The sequence below is a fragment of the Vairimorpha necatrix genome, chromosome 6 (assembly GCF_036630325.1).
Source record: "Vairimorpha necatrix chromosome 6, complete sequence".
Taxonomy (NCBI): domain Eukaryota; kingdom Fungi; phylum Microsporidia; family Nosematidae; genus Vairimorpha; species Vairimorpha necatrix.
The window spans coordinates 1,052,762-1,074,018 of record NC_088821.1 but is presented as its reverse complement, the minus strand read 5'-3'; the positions used below and the strand labels follow the sequence as shown (position 1 = coordinate 1,074,018).

At 29.0% G+C, this 21,257-nt stretch overlaps 2 protein-coding genes across 2 annotated transcripts; both read left to right on the top strand.

Annotated features, from left to right (window-relative positions):
* Positions 1–2,048: 2,048 nt before the first annotated feature.
* VNE69_06200 (uncharacterized protein) lies at positions 2,049–3,150 on the top strand (the record flags this gene model as incomplete). The annotated part of the gene is made up of 2 exons (XM_065473960.1): positions 2,049–2,484; positions 3,134–3,150. 2 exons carry the CDS (start codon positions 2,049–2,051, stop codon positions 3,148–3,150), a joined length of 453 nt encoding a protein of 150 aa, XP_065330032.1.
* A 6,400-nt stretch (positions 3,151–9,550) lies between these two features.
* Positions 9,551–10,507, top strand: VNE69_06199 (uncharacterized protein; the record flags this gene model as incomplete). The annotated part of the gene is made up of 1 exon (XM_065473959.1): positions 9,551–10,507. One exon carries the CDS (start codon positions 9,551–9,553, stop codon positions 10,505–10,507), a length of 957 nt encoding a protein of 318 aa, XP_065330031.1.
* Between the last annotated feature and the right edge of the window lie 10,750 nt (positions 10,508–21,257).

The window sequence follows — 21,257 nt, the reverse complement described above, 5'->3', positions numbered from 1 at the left end:
TGATGGTTACTAAATCATTGTCTCTATCTTTAAACAACTTTCCATGGTTTGTTCTTATTTCAATTTTTTTTTGGAATTCTATTAGCATCTTCTGGGTTATCTCTCCTACAAAGCTATACCTAATTCTCAGATACTCGTTAATCGTAAACAAGTTGATTTGCTCTCTGCATCTACTTTAAGTATCTTTGCCCGCCTTAGTGAGCCATTTTTGACTCATCTAATGTTTTATACTATTCAGAAGCATACTTTCACTTCTATCTTCGATGCTTATAAGGCCTCTACCAATTTATGATTTAGGTAGGTATAGTATTTCTTTGCAGGCTGGCTGTAGATGAACCTGGTACTTGATAAGCACCTGTCGGATATCAAAATCGAGACTTTGAAATCTATTGGTTCTAATTATAATAGTCCTACAAGAAGTATTACTGATATTGCATGCAAGTTTATAGCTCGAAATATATTCTTACATTTAATTGAGTCTTGCACAGTTTTTCAACTCTCTGTAGATCTCATTTCTTACTTTTTCAAAAGTCTCTCTTAAAAAAATACAAAATACATACATAATTATATATATATGTATATAAGTAAAACAGAAAAGAAACATAAATACGACTTGCTCGCAAATCATGTGGCTTCTCTCTACAAATACAAGCCGAAAATTATTCCTTATGTGATGACGTGGGATGGAATAGTAACTAATTTTCACTCTACGCATATCAAAGTGCTCATATAAGAACCCAGAACGGAAGCATATATGCAGTCAAGAGTCCTTAAAATGACTTTAGAAAGCCTAACTATGTCAGCCAGGCATGGGCTTGATACAGATCAGGAAGGGTCTTCGAGAGCCCAATGAGTGAATCTCAGAAGGAAGTCCTGGAACTGCCAGACGAGACTGTAAGCGTATCTTGTGAAAAGTAATGAATAAGCCGAATATTATACCCAAATAAATTATATATGTATGGAAGATCAAAACCTTAAATTGATGTTCGATACCTCGTCTTTTTCCAAACTCAACCCGTGTCAACCTTGCACTGGTCGTCTCGTGTCAATAAAATTGTACTAAAATAATTCAGTAATTATATCGTTTTTTTCTAGATTCGCTCACTAGCCAATATATTACCTCATATGGTTCTCTGAATTTATGAATTATTGTCGATCAGTCAAAATATACCATAAGGGTGCACGTTTTTGTAAAGATCTTAGAAAACTATTCAAATTTATAATTTAAAAGTGAAATTTTTAAAATTTCGACTTCTGGGTATATGATTCGTAAAAACATTTCCCCACTTTACTGTCTGAGCCCAGATTTAGTGCGCAAAAAAAATAGGGAAAGTACGGGCTGAGAGCGTTAAGCCTAAATCATTTATAAAAAATTGTTTTATATTGGTAAAAATAGTTACTTTTACCTTATACTTATTTAAAAAGTCGGATTAAATAAATATAACCATTGGCTACAATAGGTTTTGCAATTAAAAACCTGAAATCTTTATATAATATGCGATTTAAATTTTTTTTTAAGGGTTACTAATATCGAAATTAACAACTTATCAATAATTTACAAACATAATGTCCTGTATCTTTAGGGCTGCTATGTTAAAATTAATTTTTATTTTAATTGTTACTGATGGCCTCTACACTGCCTTTCAATGGTGTTTCTTCTTTCATCCTATGTTTCCCTTCTCCTTTTACAAGTTTATTTTTATATTTTATAAAATTGGACTATATAACAATAATTTTTTCAAATGATAGTATCTTTATACTTGGAACATATTTATAAATATTCTTTTTTTTCCTTTTTAGTTGAGATTTGACACGAGCGCACTTGATAGTTGACAGCGCGAACAAGATGTTTGACCTGATTTGCACGAGATTTGACATACATTGTATGTGATATTTGACATGCTTTGTTTGAGATTTGACATATGGACGTTTTTTAATTTTTATAGTTGTGATGCCAACACGTATATTTAACATAAAAGCAGTTTTGTAATTTTTTTGATTTTCAAAAAATTCTTTTGATATATTATTAAAAAATTTGCACCCCTAATATGTTTCAATATATTTTTTTAACGATATGTACTAGATCTTTTAATCAGACAGACGAATCACAAATTGCGCAATCAGATAGTTTGGCACAATATAATCAAAACAAAACGTCAACATACACATTAATGGATGATAAAAATTTACCATTTAAAAAAAGAAAGAAATTATATGTTTTATGTAAGGCAACACAAAGTTGTCATTTAAAACCAGTATTCTTAGAATCCAATGACACTAAAGATAATCTTCCCGAAGTAGATTCTGGGAATAAAAGAATAAAGTCTAAAGACACAAGTCAAATTAATAATAATAATAATGAAAAAATTCATAACTCTGGGGATGATTGGAAATTGTTAGTTCAGACACTAGAAAGAAAAATTAAAGAATGGAATGACGAAGACAATAAGGTAAAAGATAACAATTTTATAAAAGTGAATGCAAGTGCACCAAAGGAACTTGCTATTTATAAATCAACCAAAAAATCAATTTATAACTATTTTTATAAATTTTATAAAAATTTAAACAATGAATACATTGAAATCAAGAAATTCATAAAAAACTATCAAAACATGAAAATGAAAAAAAAATTGTTATACGACCAAATTCTTTTTTTTAAACTTTGCATTGACTACATAATCAATATGGCGTCATCAACCCAAGTAAAATACCGCCACAATACTTCATTTTTAATTTCAGTTTACGGGAAAATGTATGAACGACTCGACTTCTTATATAAAGAATTTAATCTAATTGAAAAGATTGAAATTTTGAACAAATTATTGCAAATGAGATGTCTGAATGTATCGCTAAATCATGAAATAAAGCCATTAAGAAAGATAGAAAAAAAATTAAATTCTTTATATCGGTATTTGGAAAGACTCGAAGAAGATTGTAAGCGAATTGTGTCAAATCTTGAAGTAATGAGAACAAAAAAAGAAAAAAAATTAGTTGACTAAATAAATAGTATAAAGGTTTCAATATTGCTTAATTTCACTAAAAAATTAGTTTATTCCTTTAGTTTATTTTAATTGCTTGTGCTTTTTAAATGTAAATATTTTTACCACTTGACCACTGTTTCTGTGTACAGTAGTTAAAGATATGAAATGACCTTGTAAAACACTATATATACAGAGAAAATTGTCATTATAATTTAAAGGCATATATTACATATTTTATGAGTCCCTATTTTGTATAGCTATTTTATAATGGATGATTTTATTTGAAAAATTAAAAATTTTCAGGCCAAAAACCACTTTAGTCCCCCCCTTACATATATAAATACAAATTTTCAAAAAATATCCCTGATTTTTGAAAATCGAAACGGACAGAACGGGAAGGAGAAAATATAAAATTTATAAAGTAGTATATAATAGTTATAATAAGTTCTATTTTGATCATATTCCATGTAAAACATAATAATAAAACAATTATTATAATTATTTTATCAAAATTATGATTAAATAGATGTCTAATTACATAAAAAGAAAATTATTTTCTTCTGTCATTATTATCATATTTCCGTGTTAAAACTTATGTTTTTCATCCATTTATGATGTTTAATACAGATTTTAGGTTTGGTTCTTATTATTTTAAATATTTATATAAAATATTAGTATTTTAGGTAATTGATTGTTTTTTATAAACAAATGAAGAGGAAAATTTTCATATTTATGTATTTTTAATCATTCATATATATTATATAAGATTAAAATTATGAATTTTAAAGATAAACTGCTATAAGATTAATTTAATTTATTAATATAGAAAAAAAATTCTTATTGATTTTTTATTATTACATTATAACATAGTTATGTTATTATTTATTATACATATTCAATAATATATCTTTTTATTATACAAATTTATGTATAATAAGTAGAGGATTTGATCAAGTCAGAACTATAATGAAATATTAAGGAAATTGAAAAAATAAAAAAAATAATTTGTTTATTTTTGGTTATTATGTTGTTTTATTAGATTTTTTTTTGTATTTTTCTCCTTCCCGTTCTGTCCGTTTCGATTTTCAAAAATCAGGGATATTTTTTGAAAATTTGTATTTATATATGTAAGGGGGGGGACTAAAGTGGGAAAGCTTCAAATTTTCATCTAAACAAAAACATATAATTAATCATGTCGATTTTTTTGTTTAGATGTATGAGGCACAGCTTGTTCGGCATCGTTGATGAATTCGGCCTTTACATACTATAGTTTCTGCAAAGTTTATTTTTTGTTTTTCAACTCCTAATTTTCAGGTTCATCTCCTTAAAGACGCCACCTCGGAGCTTTCTACCATGTGTTCAAAAAATATTATAGAAACAAATTTGTCATCTTATTACTAAAAAACGGAAAGAAAAGAAGAGGATTTATAAATTTTTTTTTACAACAGCAATCAAAAATAAGACTGTAAGTGTTTAAGATGCGATGCTAATTGTAAAACAACTACAAAAAATAAATTTACCGCCATATACTTTGTAAGCTTGTAGTATCAAAGTGGGATTATCCAAAGACACCCCCACTTTAACATAAAAAACACAAGTATTTTAAATAATTTATCAGTGTAAAAGCGTGGTCTTGGAAAGTTAAACATATTGCCATAATTGAATGTCTTAATATTGTTCATTTCTTTTAGACATATAGTAAAAAAAATTTCTAAGTGTAAACAAAGTTCATAATTTATTATTAAAATAGCAAGAACAGGAAATATAGTAGACATTGATAAAAACAAATTTTATGAAGTTAAATTCCACAGAATGCGCCTTTTCGTGTTTAATGATTTGTTTGAAATGGTTTTTAAACGCCAAAAGAAAGATAGCAATTATTTTATTCGATACTAAAAAAAGCTAACACTCTAGAAGAACTAAAAAATTTTGTTTACTATTGATAAATAAAACACAGTAACTGCTTTAAGTTTTACATTAAATTAAAACACTATTTTGCTGAACATATGACTGTTAATCATTTACTAGAATTTGTAAAAAATTCCAATAACTGCCAAACTAAACATTAAGAGAAATTGGCGTAAAGTTAAAATGACACTTCAGCAAGGCCCAGAACAAGAACATGGTTATTGATATATTGATAAGAATCGCGTTAAGATAAACTTCAAAGTGATTTATTTACAAATAATAAAGATTTATTTTTTCTTCCTTTTTGTCGTTTTGACTTTTCAAAAAAGGTGTTTTTTAATAAAATATTTATAGTACAAACCGCCACAAGTGGAATTTTAGTCCGCTACTTCTGTAACAGACGTAATATTTGTTAATGAATTTACATCCCTAACTGACATCTTCTCGTTCATATTCTCGTCGTCGTTACAAAGAGAAAAGCTCTAGAGTCTTATTAAGCACAGAGAACTGGATGTACGCTTCAAGGTAGAATTGAATTTCTACTCCCTAATATAGTTTCTGTGTGTTCTTTCACCATTCCAAACCATGTCATTACATTTGAACTGTTTATGTGCGGAATTTATGTATTAGTCCCATTTCATTTGCAAGGAAATCATATTCTTAGTTTATCTATATTTACTATAGTGAGTCGGACCTGGTTAGCTATACCAACTTTAACTTGCAAATTTCTTTTTTCTTGTCAAAACAATGTCAACTTATTATGGTTCATTCTTTTGTTTAGTGATAACCCTCGTTCTATTCTTTTTTCCGCGCAAACATTTTCCGTGATCTCTGTAGTGAGTGTCACTTATTTTTCTTGCCCTTCTTGAATCCATACTTTTACATAGTAAGAGATGGCCGCGTCTAATTATCTCGTCTGTTTTTGGAGCTTTTTTATTTTTTCCCCCCCTTACCAATATAAATTAAGAATTTTTAAAAAATATCCCTTTTTTTCGAAATTCGAAGCGGAAAAAATGTGAAGGAGCAAAAGTCAAAAAAATAAAGTTGTAATAAAATAGCATATTTACCAAAAATAAAACAATTGTTTTTTCGTTTTTTTTTCAATTTTTTAAAAATTTCCTTCTTCCACTTATTGATCAAGATTTATCTTTATTGTACATTGCAATGTATAACAACGAAAATCTTTATATAAACTGTCAAACTGTTTATTATAATTTTCCATCCCCTCTTTTGGAAATGTTTTTAAATAGTTTTAGTGGCCAATCAAATACTTACATTTGTCGAAAGATGATTGGCTAGTTTTTGATGGGCTACGACATAAACAATATTATATAAGGTTCATTTGCTGTTATAAATGAATATTTTTTAAGAATTAAAGAATTTTCCAAGCATGTGATAAATTACTTTTGGAGCTAAAATATAACATTTCTTATTAAACTGACATTATATACGATTCAATAATTTTTTAAAGAGCATAAATATAATATTATTTTTTCTCTGTTTGTCTAGAAAAACCAATGAAAACCTAAAAAACAAGACTAATAAATATACTACCAAACTAAGAATAACCAAACCTAAAATTTGTTTTAAACAACATAAACTGAAGTATAAACAAGTTTATCAATGGCAAAAATTAATTGTAATGACAAATAAAAGCAATAGGTTAAAACATATTTTTACAATTCTAGACTTCTATTTAACTCATATTTTTTTAGAAAACATTATTAAATTGGTTTAAATAATATATTTTTTATAAACTATGTTCAAATTAGATATTTCTAAGACCATTTTTTTACTTATGTAAATTTTTCTTTGTTCCTTTCCGCTCTGGACACTTTGACTTTTGAAAAAAGGGATATTTTTTAAAAATTCTTAATTTATATTGGTAAGGGGGGATAAAGTGAAAATTAGCCTTGTTTTTCATATAATATAAACTCAACATTCGACCACACTTGGGAACTAGATGATTCACGGCACTTATGTGATCAACATTGATAGCATTAACTTTTTTATCCAGAGAAAATATTTTTATCCTGTAAGAAGCAATAAACTGCTTCGAATCTGCCTGATTGTTTCCTCTGACCAGCCAGGTAAAAGAGTCCCCAATGCTTACTAAATAACTATTCTCAGCTTTAAATACTTTCCATGGTTTGTCCTTATTTGACGTAAAATCTTCTTTCTAGAATTTTATTAGTATCTTCTGGACCATTTCTCCTACTAAGCTATACCTAATCCATAGATACTCGTTGCTTGTAAACGAGCTGCTTTACTCTCCGCTTCTACTTTAAGTATCGTTGCACGTCTTAATATGCTATTTTTAGACCAATATAATTTTTTACATATATTTAGAAGCATACTTTCGTTTCTATCTTCAGTGCTTATGAGGCCTCTCCAATTTTAGATCTAGGTAGGTATAGTCTTTACTTGCAGGTTACTTATATATAAGATCATATATCTATTAATACATGAAAAAAAATGATTTTGATTTATTGTGAGTTATTTCGTCTTGTAGTACTATGTGGATTAATTAAAAAAAAGGTTATCTTTTTTATTATATTCCATTTTATCTAAAAAAATTTTTAGATAAATATAGAAGAAACTCACAAATTTTCCGAACTTAAATATTTTTTTTTGCAGATACGATTATATGCAACAATAGTCTTAAGGTAAACATGTAAAATCATCTGATTAACTATAAAGAATAATTTATATGATTTTCTTTCGCGGGACGAAAATAAGCTTCTAGGATTGTAAATAATGTTGCTTAAATGGGCGTCTATGTAATTTTAAAATTTCAAAAGTTAAATTTATATTTTGGGCAACGATCTGAGCTGGACCTTTTTTTTCTTTAAAGGATGGCTCTTAGAGAGAAACGAAAAAAACATAAATCATGTTAGCATTTTATTCTTTGAGAACTTAATAAATTCATCAATGGTTCTTTGTAACTCTTAATGTTTTATTTAATTCGCATCTTCTTTACCGCTAATATTTTTCCGAAAATCCGAATTCTCCACATCAGCATATACCTTTCTAGTTTTTATAAAACTTTTTAGATGTGACCAAACTCCTTTTATATAATTTTTGGTCTCTTTGCTTCTTTTTTAGGTCTACATTATGAAATACAACTCGATGTTCGTGTTGGTTTAATTCGACTGCTTTGTGATAAGGAATAATGGTTATAAGTTATAACAATCGTTTCGTTTTTTATATATTTTACAAAGTTTGTTCGTCTTATATATTCAGATCAGGTACTATAAAATTCTATACTTGCTAATCAATTGTCCTTACCAACCTTGTATTTTAATCTGTGCCATGTCTTTCCGATGAAGATTTGATAAATTTTCTTTTTACTATAAAAGTTTAGTCGTCTGTGTCGCTTCTTTCAACCCCCTATTTTTTGGTGTTTGAGAATTTTTTTTCATGGCTTGATAAATTTTTTTTTAGTCCTGAGAGATGGAGGCTGGTCAGAAATTTTTGGTTAAATTTAGTGCTGATTATTATAAAGTCAATGAATGTAGAACATACAAAATATTATGCATATGTATTCGGGATCAGAAAATAAAGTTTTAAAAGCCCAGTTGATGTTCCATACCCCGTCTTTTTTCCAAACTCCCCCCGTGCCAACCTTGAACGAATTGTCTCGTGTCAATAATATTGTAGGGAGATAATTAGTAATTCTATCGTTTTTTTAAGCTTCGCTCACTAGCCAATATATTACCTCATAGGGTTCCTGAATTTTTGACCTATTGTCGATCAGTCAAAGTATACCATAAGGATGCAAGTTTTTGTAAAAAATCATCTAAAAACCAAAACAATTTTGATGGATTTAAAAGAAATTTTTAAAATTCTGACTTCTGGGTATATGCTTCGTAAAAACATTTCCCCACTTTACGGTCTGAGACCAGATTTAGTACACAAAAAAATAGGGAAGGTAAGGGCTGAGAGCGTTGAGTCTTATCATTTATAAAAAATTGTTCTGTATTTGGTAAAAAAAGTACTTTCTCCTTTTACTTTATTTAAAAAAGGAGGATCAAAAAATAAAACCATTGCATACAATGAGTTTTTTTCATTAAACCCACTAAAGCTTTAGATAGTATGCGATTTAAAATTTTTTAAGGGTTATATTAAAAATTTATCGATAATTTACAAACATAATGTCCTGTATCGTTGGAGTTGCTATTCTTGAAATAAAAATTTCTACTAAATTAATGTTTTAGCGTTATTTTAATATTTATTGTTGGCCTTTACACTGACTTTCAATGGTGTTTCTTCTTTCATCTTATGTTTCCCTTCACCTTTTACAAGTTTATTTTTATATATATAAAATCGGAATATATAACAATAATTTTTTCAAATGATACTATCTTAATACTTGACATACTTATAAATATTCTTTTGTTACTTTGTAAGCCTAGATTTGACACGAGCGCACTTGATATTGACATGCGCGAACAAGATATTTGGCCTGATTTGCACGAGATTTGACATACATTGTGTGAGATATTTGACATACATTGTTTGAGATTTGACATATGGACGTTTTTTAATTTTTATAGTTGTTATTCAAACACGTATATTTAACATAAAAGCAGTTTTGTAAAATTTTTGCTTTTCAAAAAATTCTTTTGATAAATACTATATAAAAAATTTGCACCCCTAATATGTTTCAATATATCTTTTTAACGATATGTACCAAATCTTTTAATCAAACAGACGAATCACAAATTGCGCAATCAGATAGTTTGGCACAATATAATCAAAAGAGAACGTCAACATACACATTAATGGATGATAAAAATCTACCATTTAAAAAAAGAAAGGGATTATATGTTTTCTGGAAGACAACAGAAAGTTGTCATTCAAAACCAATATTTTTAGAAAATAATGACACTAAAGATAATTTTTCCGAAAGAGATTGTGAGAATATAAAAGTAAAGTGTAAAGACACAAGTCAAAATATAAATAATGATAATGAAAAAAATCCGAGGACTGGTGATGATTGGAAATTGTTAGTTCAGACATTAGAAAGAAAAATTAAAGAATGGAATGATGAAGACGGAAAGGTAAAAAGGGACAATTTTAAAATTGTTAATGCCACTGTACCAAAGGAACTAGCTATTTATAAATCAACCAGAATAAAAATTGCAGGGTATTTTCATAAATTTAATATTAAATCAGAGGATGAATACATTGAAATCAAGAATTTTATAGAAAACCAACAAAATATAAAAAAAGAAGAAAAATTGTTATACGACCAAATTCATTTTTTTAAACTTTGCATTGACTACATATCAAATATGGCGTCATCTACCAAAGTACAATACCTATATCATACTTCATTTTTAATTTCAATTTACGGAAAAATGTATGAACGACTCGACTTCTTATATACAGAATTTAATTTAATCAAAAAGATTGGAATTTTGAATAATATATTGCAAATGAGATGTATTAACTCATCGCAAAATCATGAAATAAAGCCATTAAGAAAGATAGAAATAAAAATAAAAAGTTTATATCGGTATTTGAAGAAACTCAGAAAAGATTGTAAAATAATCGTGTCAAATCTTGAAGATGTAAGAACAGAAAATGAAAAAAATCATTATTGGTCAAAATAAATAGTATTCAAGTTACCATATTAGAAAATTATATTTAAAATAATACGATATATGTCTTTAGTTTTTTTATCTGCTTGTGTTTTTTTAAACGTAAGTATTTTTACCCACTTATACCCTATTTTTGTATACAGCAATTAAAGATAGGGTATATCCTTGTCAATCTCTATTTTACAAAGAGAAGATGCATGGCTGTTTGTAACCCGTAATGAAAATTTGAAAAGACCCTTTATATAAAAACGACAAAATTATCAAGAACAATTTTTTTGAATATGAAAATAAAATTAAATTTTATTTTAAAATTTGTTACCGGCCGTGTTTCACTCACCAATAATTAGACTAAAACTGAAAGATGAAACAAATGATAATGATCTGAAACATACTTGTTTCAGATCCGAAACTAAAACTATATAAGAAATATGCCAAATAAATATAGTTCTTCTTCTAATAAAAAGCCTTCTTCAATAACCAGCTCTCCTTTGGTAACAAAAATATTTACTCATGCAGAATAGCGTGTGGCTTACTTGTCCTGTGGATAGTAGAAATGCGGATATACTTCATGGGGTAATACAAGATAATGTATTAGATAGTTCTATTGCATTACTGACCTAGAAGAGCATGTGATTACGTATAGATAAATCGCAGGGATGAAGCACAGGATTGTTAATCACTCATTCAATTTCGTAGACTTTAACGATTTAGAGACACAATACCAAACAAATTGTAAGATTATAGTTTCTTTCCAAGAGAGATATTTGGTATAAACAATAAAAAACCAGGACGAACTCTATAAGTGCCTTTTACATTTCCTCTGGTCTTAACAATACCAAAAAAAATCGACGTATAAATTATCTTCTTTTTTTATTCAAATTAAATTCTTAAGTCTCTTTTTTTTAAAAAAATTCATTTTTCCCTTTTTTATTTTCATTGCGCGTTCATTTTCCCAATGCAAGTTCCAAAGGATATGCACCAAAGAAACATTGTATTTGATATAGTTGAAGGTATTTTTGTTGTATTTGATGCAATTCACTATTTTCTAAAAAAATTTATAGCTAGAACCCATTTACTTTAAATTTAAAATTTTAATCTATAGAAAGTATTGTCACAGTTAGTTGGTGGAACCAGTTAGTAGAGGGAGCCCTAAAAAAATTTATAAAAAAGACCCCGTGGGAATCGAACTTGGGACTTCTCGAAGGAATACAATCACAATGAACGACTTTTTTGAGACGGTTCTAAATTTGTCCTAATTATAATATGGGGTATATTTCGAGTAATTTTATATAAATTTGGAGGGAAAAGAAATTAAAAAATAAAATAATCAACTTTTTTAAAAAATTTATTCGTTATCAAGCAATCTTAGATCTCTAGTGTAAATTTCTTCTATAATAACCAATGGATCAGCTTCTTTAGATAACTTTACTTTATTAAATTGAAGTATATCCATTACAATATATACATCGACATCCAAATGTTCGTATAGAGGAAGCCTTCTAGTACTTTGATTATTGTCTAAATATGGTCTTATAAGAACCCTATCTCCCAATTTATATTCATAAAAGTCATTTCTCCACATACTTCTTTCAATCATTCTATTAGCAGCATTTTGAGTATTAAACCGTGCAGATTCGTGGTAAATTTCATTTAAAAAAAGATTTTCATTGTTTAAAGCATATAGTTCTTCGTAATTTACGACGTTATTTTCTTCAAAAACAAATTCTTCTCTTCGTTCTTCTTCCTCATTTTCAACTTCGTTGTTATTTGCAACCGAATCTATTATATCAGTGATTCTAGATTCTTGCATTATGTCTTTAATGGGCTTACCAAACATTAAACTGAATGGAGTTTGTTTAGTTGTTGAATGCCTTAAGTTGTTATATGCGAAGGTAACTTCTTGGCGTACTATGGACCATTGCCCTAAGATATTCTTCGACCTCAGAGTAGATGCAATCATCCATTTTATTGTTTGATTGCATCGTTCTATCTGTCCTTGTATCCAAGGACATCTAGCTCATCCTCTTACATGTCTTATTTCATACTTTTCACATAAATTCACGATATATTGATTAACAAATTCTCTACCGTTGTCGGTATGAAGTATAAAACAAGATCCAAACGTATTGAATAGTGTTTCAAAGGCATCACGCACACTAATGCCAGTTTTGTCACGCAATGGAACCGTCCAACAGAACTTGGTAAATGAATCCACTACGTTAAGTAACCATTTATACCCATCATTGAGTTCGTGATACAATCGAAGGTCAATCAAATCAGCAATATACCTTTCTCTAGGATATTTTGAAATGATTGGTCTAATAACTGGCCTAGTTATTAGGTTTCTTCTTGCTTGACAAATATCACAACTTTTCAAAACTCTCAGTACTTCGTTTTGAGTAACGTCGTATACTTTTGATTGTAACAATGGATACAATCTGTCACGCCCAGGATGTCCATTAGAAACATGAATCAGTTTGATGAAATCCAGTTTGAAACGCTGCTCATTGGTTGTAAAGAATCTCAATGATCTATATTGATCTACTTTAAACCTCACAGTTAGTTCAAAACTTCCATTGTTGTTTTCTTCAAACAACATGAAACGTTTAGCTTTTCTTTTAAAATTTTTACGATCAACTTTGTCCAACAACGTTGGTGGCAGCTGATCATATAATAAAAAATTATAAACTTCTTGTCTTTTATCATTGTCCATTTTTATTCTCATAACCCCACAAAACAAAAAATTATTTACTAAAAATTGAAGGATAATGTTACTGTATTTTCTTAATAATATTTTTTTTCCTTTTTTAGTAAATTTTGTTTTTCTTCGAGAGGTCCTGGGTTCGATCCCCACAGAGCTCTTTTTTAGGGTTCCCTCTACTAACTGCGACAAGTATTGTTTTTAAATTGGAGCATTGAAGAGCAAAGTCATGCCTCAAATTAACTTTTCCGATTAGTAACTATTTTATAATTAAATTTAAAATAGGGTCTAAAAAGAGACGAAATATTGCTCATTTAGATGTTAAAAAACAAAGTAAATTAATGTAAGGGGTTTCTCTATTTTCGTAAAAATTTATTTTTAATTATAGTGCGTACTTATATATAATAATATTAATGATGACAATGTGCATATAAATGAATAACTATGACGGTTGTAACTAATTGTATCATTTGACAAATAAATAACACAAATAATGAAGTATATATGGCAAATTCGGGGAATTTAAAATTTTTAGAACTGTCTTTTAATTTATAATCATATAGTATTTTTTTATATCAAAAAAATGTTCGGAAAACAAAGTCGATTTCATGGGATATAATTAAAATTAAAAGATGTTAAAGCTGTTTCACGATGATAATCTAGTTTTCTAGATTTGTCTTCGCTTGTGTTTTCCGCGATTTTTTACAAAATTTACAGTACAAAATATTTGCTATAAAAGTTAAATAATTTTTTGAAAAAAAATTTATGAATCAAAAGAAACAAGAATATTTTAAAATTGATATCTTAGTGAGAAAAATGGATATTTTGAACGTCTGATGAACCCGAGGATAAGAAGATTATGAAGTCTTTATGTATAGACTATAAGATTTTAAAGACGCTATGAGTGTAACTTAGAACATAATTAAGTTTATAAATGTAATATATTTCAATTTTACAGTATTTTTAGTAAATATACTTAGATCAATAACCCAGTGAAATTTAAATTTTTTACAGTTAGTAAGGAAGGTTGCAGAAATCATATGATCGAAGTATCGAGATTATGCTATGTTCAAATGTTCAGAAAAAATTAATCTCATCGTTCAAATTTTTTTAGTAGATTAATTATATTTTAAAAAAGATGCAGAAAATAATGTAACAAAACAATACCAAAAATGTTTTCTATAAAGTAAAATAAATAAATCATTATATAAAATGGCTGCCCTATCTTAAGGAAAAGTGGAATTAAAAGACCAAGTAATCGATGCGAAAATGTTATACGAAAACCAAAAAAGCAGACAGAATGACGATAATGAAAACGAAATATACCATAAGAGATTAATTGAAAATTTAAATCTTAATGTGTTTTTAAAGGAAAGTTCTCTATGGTTAAGAAGAGGAAATACTAGAGCAACAGAAGAGGGGGCTTTATGCTTTGTGAAAGACAGAAATATTCTTCTTGGAGAATCATTGAATTGTTATTGTAAAAAGGGAAAGACGGTAGATAACCTACCAACAAGATGTGATCATATGCTATAATATAATTATACTATAAGGCATAATGAAGCAGTTAGATGCATTCTCATCCAACTATGTCTAAAAAGTATGGACTAAAATCATCTAAGAAAATACGAAACCACAGCGTGCAATAAATAATAGCTAATGATAACGCAGAAATTCTAGTAGGCACAAGGATCAACACTGATAAAAAGATACAATTTAATAAGCTGATATTTATGTACTGGCAAGAAAAAAATAACACTAATCGAATAGGAAAACTTTCCAATATAATTTACAGAAAGTACGATATCTTAGCATTGAATTAGGCCTAATGTACAAAGCAATGGTTAAATAATACCATAAATCGTGACATAGGACGGAATTATGAAAAAATACCACAGCAATTGTGTCAATGCCATAAGCCTGTCGTCTAGTACTGAAGCTTACATCCAAATGAGAATTATAAAGAAGACAGAAAAGATATCCTTGTACACCGGCAGGGACTCGCCGAGGTAGGATCTAACCAAAAAGATAGTAGAGTTAGCGCGAAGGTAATGTGACCAGCTCGAGTTCGAGGCAGTGGAGATAAATTGAAGGAAATAACTCCGATAATAGTTTCAATAGTTTAATTGTATTTGTGAGTTTTAAATAAATATCAAAACATATGAAAATAGAACGATTGTACTTGTATAAGTATTTAATTATTTTATTTTTACTATATAAAGTTTAAAAAATTATTTTACTAACAATCAAAAAGAATGTACATGAAGGGATACGTGTTTAAATTGTAATTTTAACTTAAGATGGAATAATGATTTACGTAAAGAAATAAATGTGTTTTAATATAAGAATATTAAATATAGTTCTAAATAAATTTTATAGTGCAATATGTATAAATTGCACATTTTAAATTGTGTTTGCCTTAAATCGACGTATAAAATTTCAATGAGGGCTGAATTTATCCAATTCCCTTACTAAATACATATGGTAAAGGACAGATTCTAAAAAGTTAGTTTTAGAGTTCTATGTTTTGACATTCAAAAAAAAATCGACCATGTATATTTTGACTTTTTGAAAAGATGTTATTTAATTTTATAATATAATTAAACATATTCATTATTTTTAATATATAAAATATTATTAACCCTATTATGCTTGTATACCTTTTTTTAGTAACATGCGCTGAAATTATAAATAAATCATATGAATCAAATCCATTACAAGTTGATCTGTCATTACAATTTAACAAAAAACAAACAATACCTATTGCAAATCCAGATGAACAAACACTTCCTTTTAAAAAAAGAAAATTATCTTGTAATATACCAAATTCTAATAATGTGTCGGCATCAACACAGAGTTGTCGTTTGAAATCTGTAATTGCTCATACAAAAGATTATTCTATCACTAGCCCTAAACGCGTATGTGAGAATACGAAAATACAGAATGAGAAATCAAATCATGACAAAAATATTAAAAAAAAAGAGACAATAAAAACAGAATGGGAATCTGTATTGGAGAAACTTCAGGTTCAAATTGGTAACTGGGATTTAGAAGATAAACAAATTAAATTGCATGTCATGAAACTAATTTGCGATGGTTCATCAAAAATACTAAAAAGATATCTTAAAAATCGACATGTGATTACTGACATTTTTTTCCGGTTTAAATATGAATTGTTTGTAAACTTGGATAAAATTAATAATGTCATAAATAATTTTCCTGATAAAAGAAAGTCTAAGAAATCGTTATGTGTGCAATTTAATCTTTTTAAACTTTGTATTGATTATATAAATGATATGTTGCCTAACCAACAACGTTACAAATACACGAGTCATATATTAATGTCAATATACGTCAAATTATATGAAAGACTTGAAATTTTAGATAAACAATACAAAATAATCACGAAGTTTGATATTTTCGCATTGAATTTTAAAAGAGGATGTGGATATAAATTAGCTTTTGATGAAACATATGCGTTAAGACTAATAAGAAAGAGATTGAAATTTATATTTGGGAGATTGAAAAGAATTGGCTATTATTGTTCGGCAATCATATCGGATCTTCAAATACTTAGAAATCAATATGGAATAAAGTTGAATTAGCAAACAAAAATTTTTTTAGCTTTATAGATTAAATGTATCTAGAACAGATTTTTTACAAGTTTACTTAAAAAGGTTCTACTGTTAAAATCGTATAAAAAATATTCCAATAAAAATTAATATTAAAAAATCTTGGTATTTGAAAAAAAAAGAGATTTTTTCTATAAAACCCCCAAAAATTATTTTATGTATTTATTTATCATAATGGGGGTAAAAATTATCAAAATATATAACATCCCCCCTCCAAGACGGTTAGTCTCACTTTATCCTTAACCCAAGCAGACTTTTTAGATCATAGTGCCTTTTCTTTACATATCTTCCATTTACTAACTTAACTATATAAGAATCATTGCCACATCTCTCTATAATTTTCCCACTCTCTAAAAACCTACCTTTCGAATATTTATCCGCACCTTTCAAGTTTTCCTTCTTAGCTACTCTCACGTACTCACCTACTTTAAATTTTTCCCGTTTCCCCCTGTTAAACAGTTTTCCATATTTCCCCTGTGGGCTATTTTCAATCATTACATGTCCAGTTTTATCCTCTGTCGCTTCTATTGGTGTACATTTTAGTGCCGTGTGGTAACTCATATTATATTTTTCAATGCTTCCCATGACCTTCTCTGCAAATGTACCTTCTTTAGTCTTCAGAATGCTCTCTCGCAGCGTACCTATAACCCTCTCGACTCTGCCATTACTCCTGTGTGATTCGACACTTACTTTCCTATGTTTAATTTCTAGTCTGTTACACAACTCTCTAAACCCCTCATTGATAAATTCTCGCCCATTATCCGTTATAATCTCTTCGGGCTTTTTTCCTTGTTCACACAACTTACTTAAAAATTCTGTCACATTCTTTCCAGTCTTGTTCTCCATTACCGTGCCCCATACTCTTCGAGTGTAATAATCTATCGCAACCAATACGTATTTACCTGCGTCTCTAAAATCAATGAGATCCAAAGCAACCTTTTCTAAATAACGTGTAGTATCTACAAACTCACATCCACCGAGTCTTTTTCTATTATATATTTGACATTGTACACACTTTCGTATTGTCTCATTTATGTCTTTCTTTATTCCGGGCCAATAAAATCTTTCCCGCATCGCGTAATATACACTTGTCATACATCTATGTCCAACTTTTTCGTGGTATTCCTGCATCAAACTTTCCCTCGACTCTTCTGGTGGTATCTCGACTTTCCGTCCTGAATCAAATCTCCAATATTTTTTTCCTTCTGCGTCATCGACGTGCGCTTTCCATTTACCCTCTATCTGCTTGGCGGTCCTTTCTCTGATTTTCTTTTTCTTTTCATCGTCTTCCATATGTATCCTGCTTAACGCGTCAGCCACCACCATTTCTTCTGGTTTCTTATATTCTATGGTGAAGTCAAATTCCTGGATCTTTTCAATCCATCTATTTATTCTATTGTTATTAAAACACGGTTTATTTCTAATCTCAACCAAGGCTTTATGGTCCGTCTCGATTTTAAACTTCCTACCGCGCAACTCGTATTCAAATCTTTTTATCCCCCAAAATACCGCGTACATTTCTTTCTCCGATATAGTATATCTGGTCTCTGTAGGTGTTAACTTTTTTGAACTCCATTGGATTGCTACCCATTCATCTTTATCGTTCTTCTGAAGTAACACGGCTCCTATCCCTACATTGCTCGCGTCCGTTCTCAATATAAATTCCTTCCTATAATCAGGCAATCTAAGTTTCCCCATCGCTCTCAAAACTTCTTTCAGCTCTAAAAACTCTCTATTCATTTCAACCGTCCATTCCCACTTCTTATCTTTACCTCTCAAGCTATCTGTCAGATGAATAGTTAATCCCGCGTAATTCTTTATAAAGTTCCTAAACCATCCTGTCATTCCTAGGAATCTTCGTGTTTCACTTACACTTGTCGGCTGCGGGAATTCCAACGCCTCGTTCTTCTTTATTTCATTCGCTTCAATATCTGTACCATTCAATGTGACTCCTAAGAGCTTAACTAACTGTTGGCTAAACTGTATCTTCTCAATATTCAATCTCATTTTATGTCTTTTTAATCTTTCCAATGCTTCTATAACTAGCTTGTCATGCCTTCTTTTAGTTCTAGCGTGTATAACGATGTCGTCCATATATACCTCCACTCCTTCTCCTTGTAAATCTTCAAATATTTGGTTCATTATTCGTTGTAAAATCTGCGGGGAATTTTTATATCCCATTACCATACTGTTCCATTCATATACCTTTCTGTTAAATTCAAAGGCCGTTTTGTGCTTATCCTCTTCTTCAATCTCTACGTGGTAAAAGCCTTCCTTCAGATCTATAACGGTAAACCATTTAGACCCCTGTGTGGCTCTAACGATGTCCCTAATATTTGACAACTCATACGGATCTTTTTCAACTAAGTCATTTAAACTCATTAGATTACTTACAAGCCTTACTCCTCCGTTAGGTTTTACTATAGCTCTAATTGGGTTCCTCCACTCGGATGTTGATCTTCTTATAATCTTTCTTTCTTCCAAACTTTTTATATATTTTTCAGTTTTTTCCATCAACGCCTGTGGGATAGTTTGTCCTCTTTTAACTACTTTTTTCCCTGGTGGCGTCTCAATTTTACATTTCTCTATCTTACAGTGTACGATCTCTTCCTGCTGCAAGTCAAAAATTTCTCTAAACTTCGCTTTTATATCTTCAATGACAAGGCCCTCTTCTATTCTATCCTCTCTCATTCCTCTCCTTTTTGAATTTTGTTTACGTTTTGCTTCTCCGCATTTCCTATATTCTTGTGCGCTAAGTTCTGTGCTTGTAGATCCACTCTCTTCATGAACAATTAAATACTTGTTAAAATGTTTATTTTTATTATCTTCTTCTTTCCTCTTCCTTACGAAGCAATCTCTTGCCATGTGCCTAAATCTACCACAGTAAAAACAATCTCTACTTCTTACTCCCGAAGTTTCTTCCCTTATTTTTCCTAATGCTCCTCTATTTGCCAGCTCCTCTCGAACTGTTCCTCTAACCGACTCTGCAATTATTTCCATCATCTTACTTTTGTCTTCTTCTTCCTTCTTTTTTAATTCGTCTTTTCTAACCTCCTTTTCCATTTCTTCAATAATTAAGGACCAACTATCTTCTTTTTTAATTCTTTCTACCATAAAGTTCTTTACTTCTTCCGAACCCATTTCATAAATTCTTGCCTTCCATAGAGACTCATCTACTCCATCCAACTCTAGCTTATAAACTATTCTTTTAATTTCTTGTAACATTATTCTGGCCTCTTGACCACAGCCATCACTTGTTGACTCTCGATTTGGTATCGCCCCCATGTATTTATTTATCATAATGGGGGTAAAAATTATCAAAATATATAACATTTTATATTGAAAATAAGAAATTGTTGCGATTTATTATCTGTTTTTGATGCGACATAATTTTTTAGAAATATTTATTTTGACTTATACGGTATAAAAAATTTTATTTTATCGCATGTTTTAACTTTTATTGTGCGTCGACTATGTTTTAAATGTCTCAGTGTTTAGAGGTACAATAACAATAAGAGTATAATAATTTGTAGCGGCTGTGAAAATGCTTTTTAAATTATATAGACTAAATGAGTTACTGTTTATAATTGTAAGATACACAAATGCATAATATAAGCTGATTAGAATATCGTAATTTGCTGTTCAAGTTATCCATCGCATTGACCAATATTATAATTATCAGGCAACCAGAAAAAGCGAGAAAGTTCTGATGTATGTTAGTAATAATTCGGAGCACTATTTTGTAAACTTTTTAATAACAATATAACTTTTTCCAAACAAGGAAAAGTCATATTGTTATTTTGAGCCGTTTAAAAATAAATATTATTCAAAAATGGGTTCATTTTGGTAGAAGAAACAAAGAAAGTACTATTATTTATATCATTTACAATATCACGTGTTTGGTAATGTTTATTTTTAAACCTGAAAAAAAGCGCAAGAAGAGGACAAACATTCTTATCTTTTAAGTTAAAAATACAAACAATACATGCCGAGACTTTAGTTTTGAATATTATCTTATGTTCAAATTGTTAAAACTTATCTTGCATATTATTAGATCGGCATTCAATATTTTTTTGACCTATGAATAATTTTACAATGTAGATGTCTGTTTATTGTGTTTATACGAATGTGATTCTTTTTTTACTTTTACGAGGCATTTTTTAAAAATCTATATCAATTTCTTTGCAAAAAAATATCAATAACAACTCTGCTTCACTTTATTATTTATATGTTTTGCTTTTTTCTAGGATTGTCGATAAATATTTTTAGAAAACAAGCAAAACACATCAAAAAATAGACAAAATAATTTGTCTTGTGTATACTTACACATAAGATCTCGATACAGCGTAAGTTGTCATTATATTAATTTTTAAATAAATACACGTATATCTATTTTTAATATGCAAAAAGGGTTAAATTATTGTTTGCT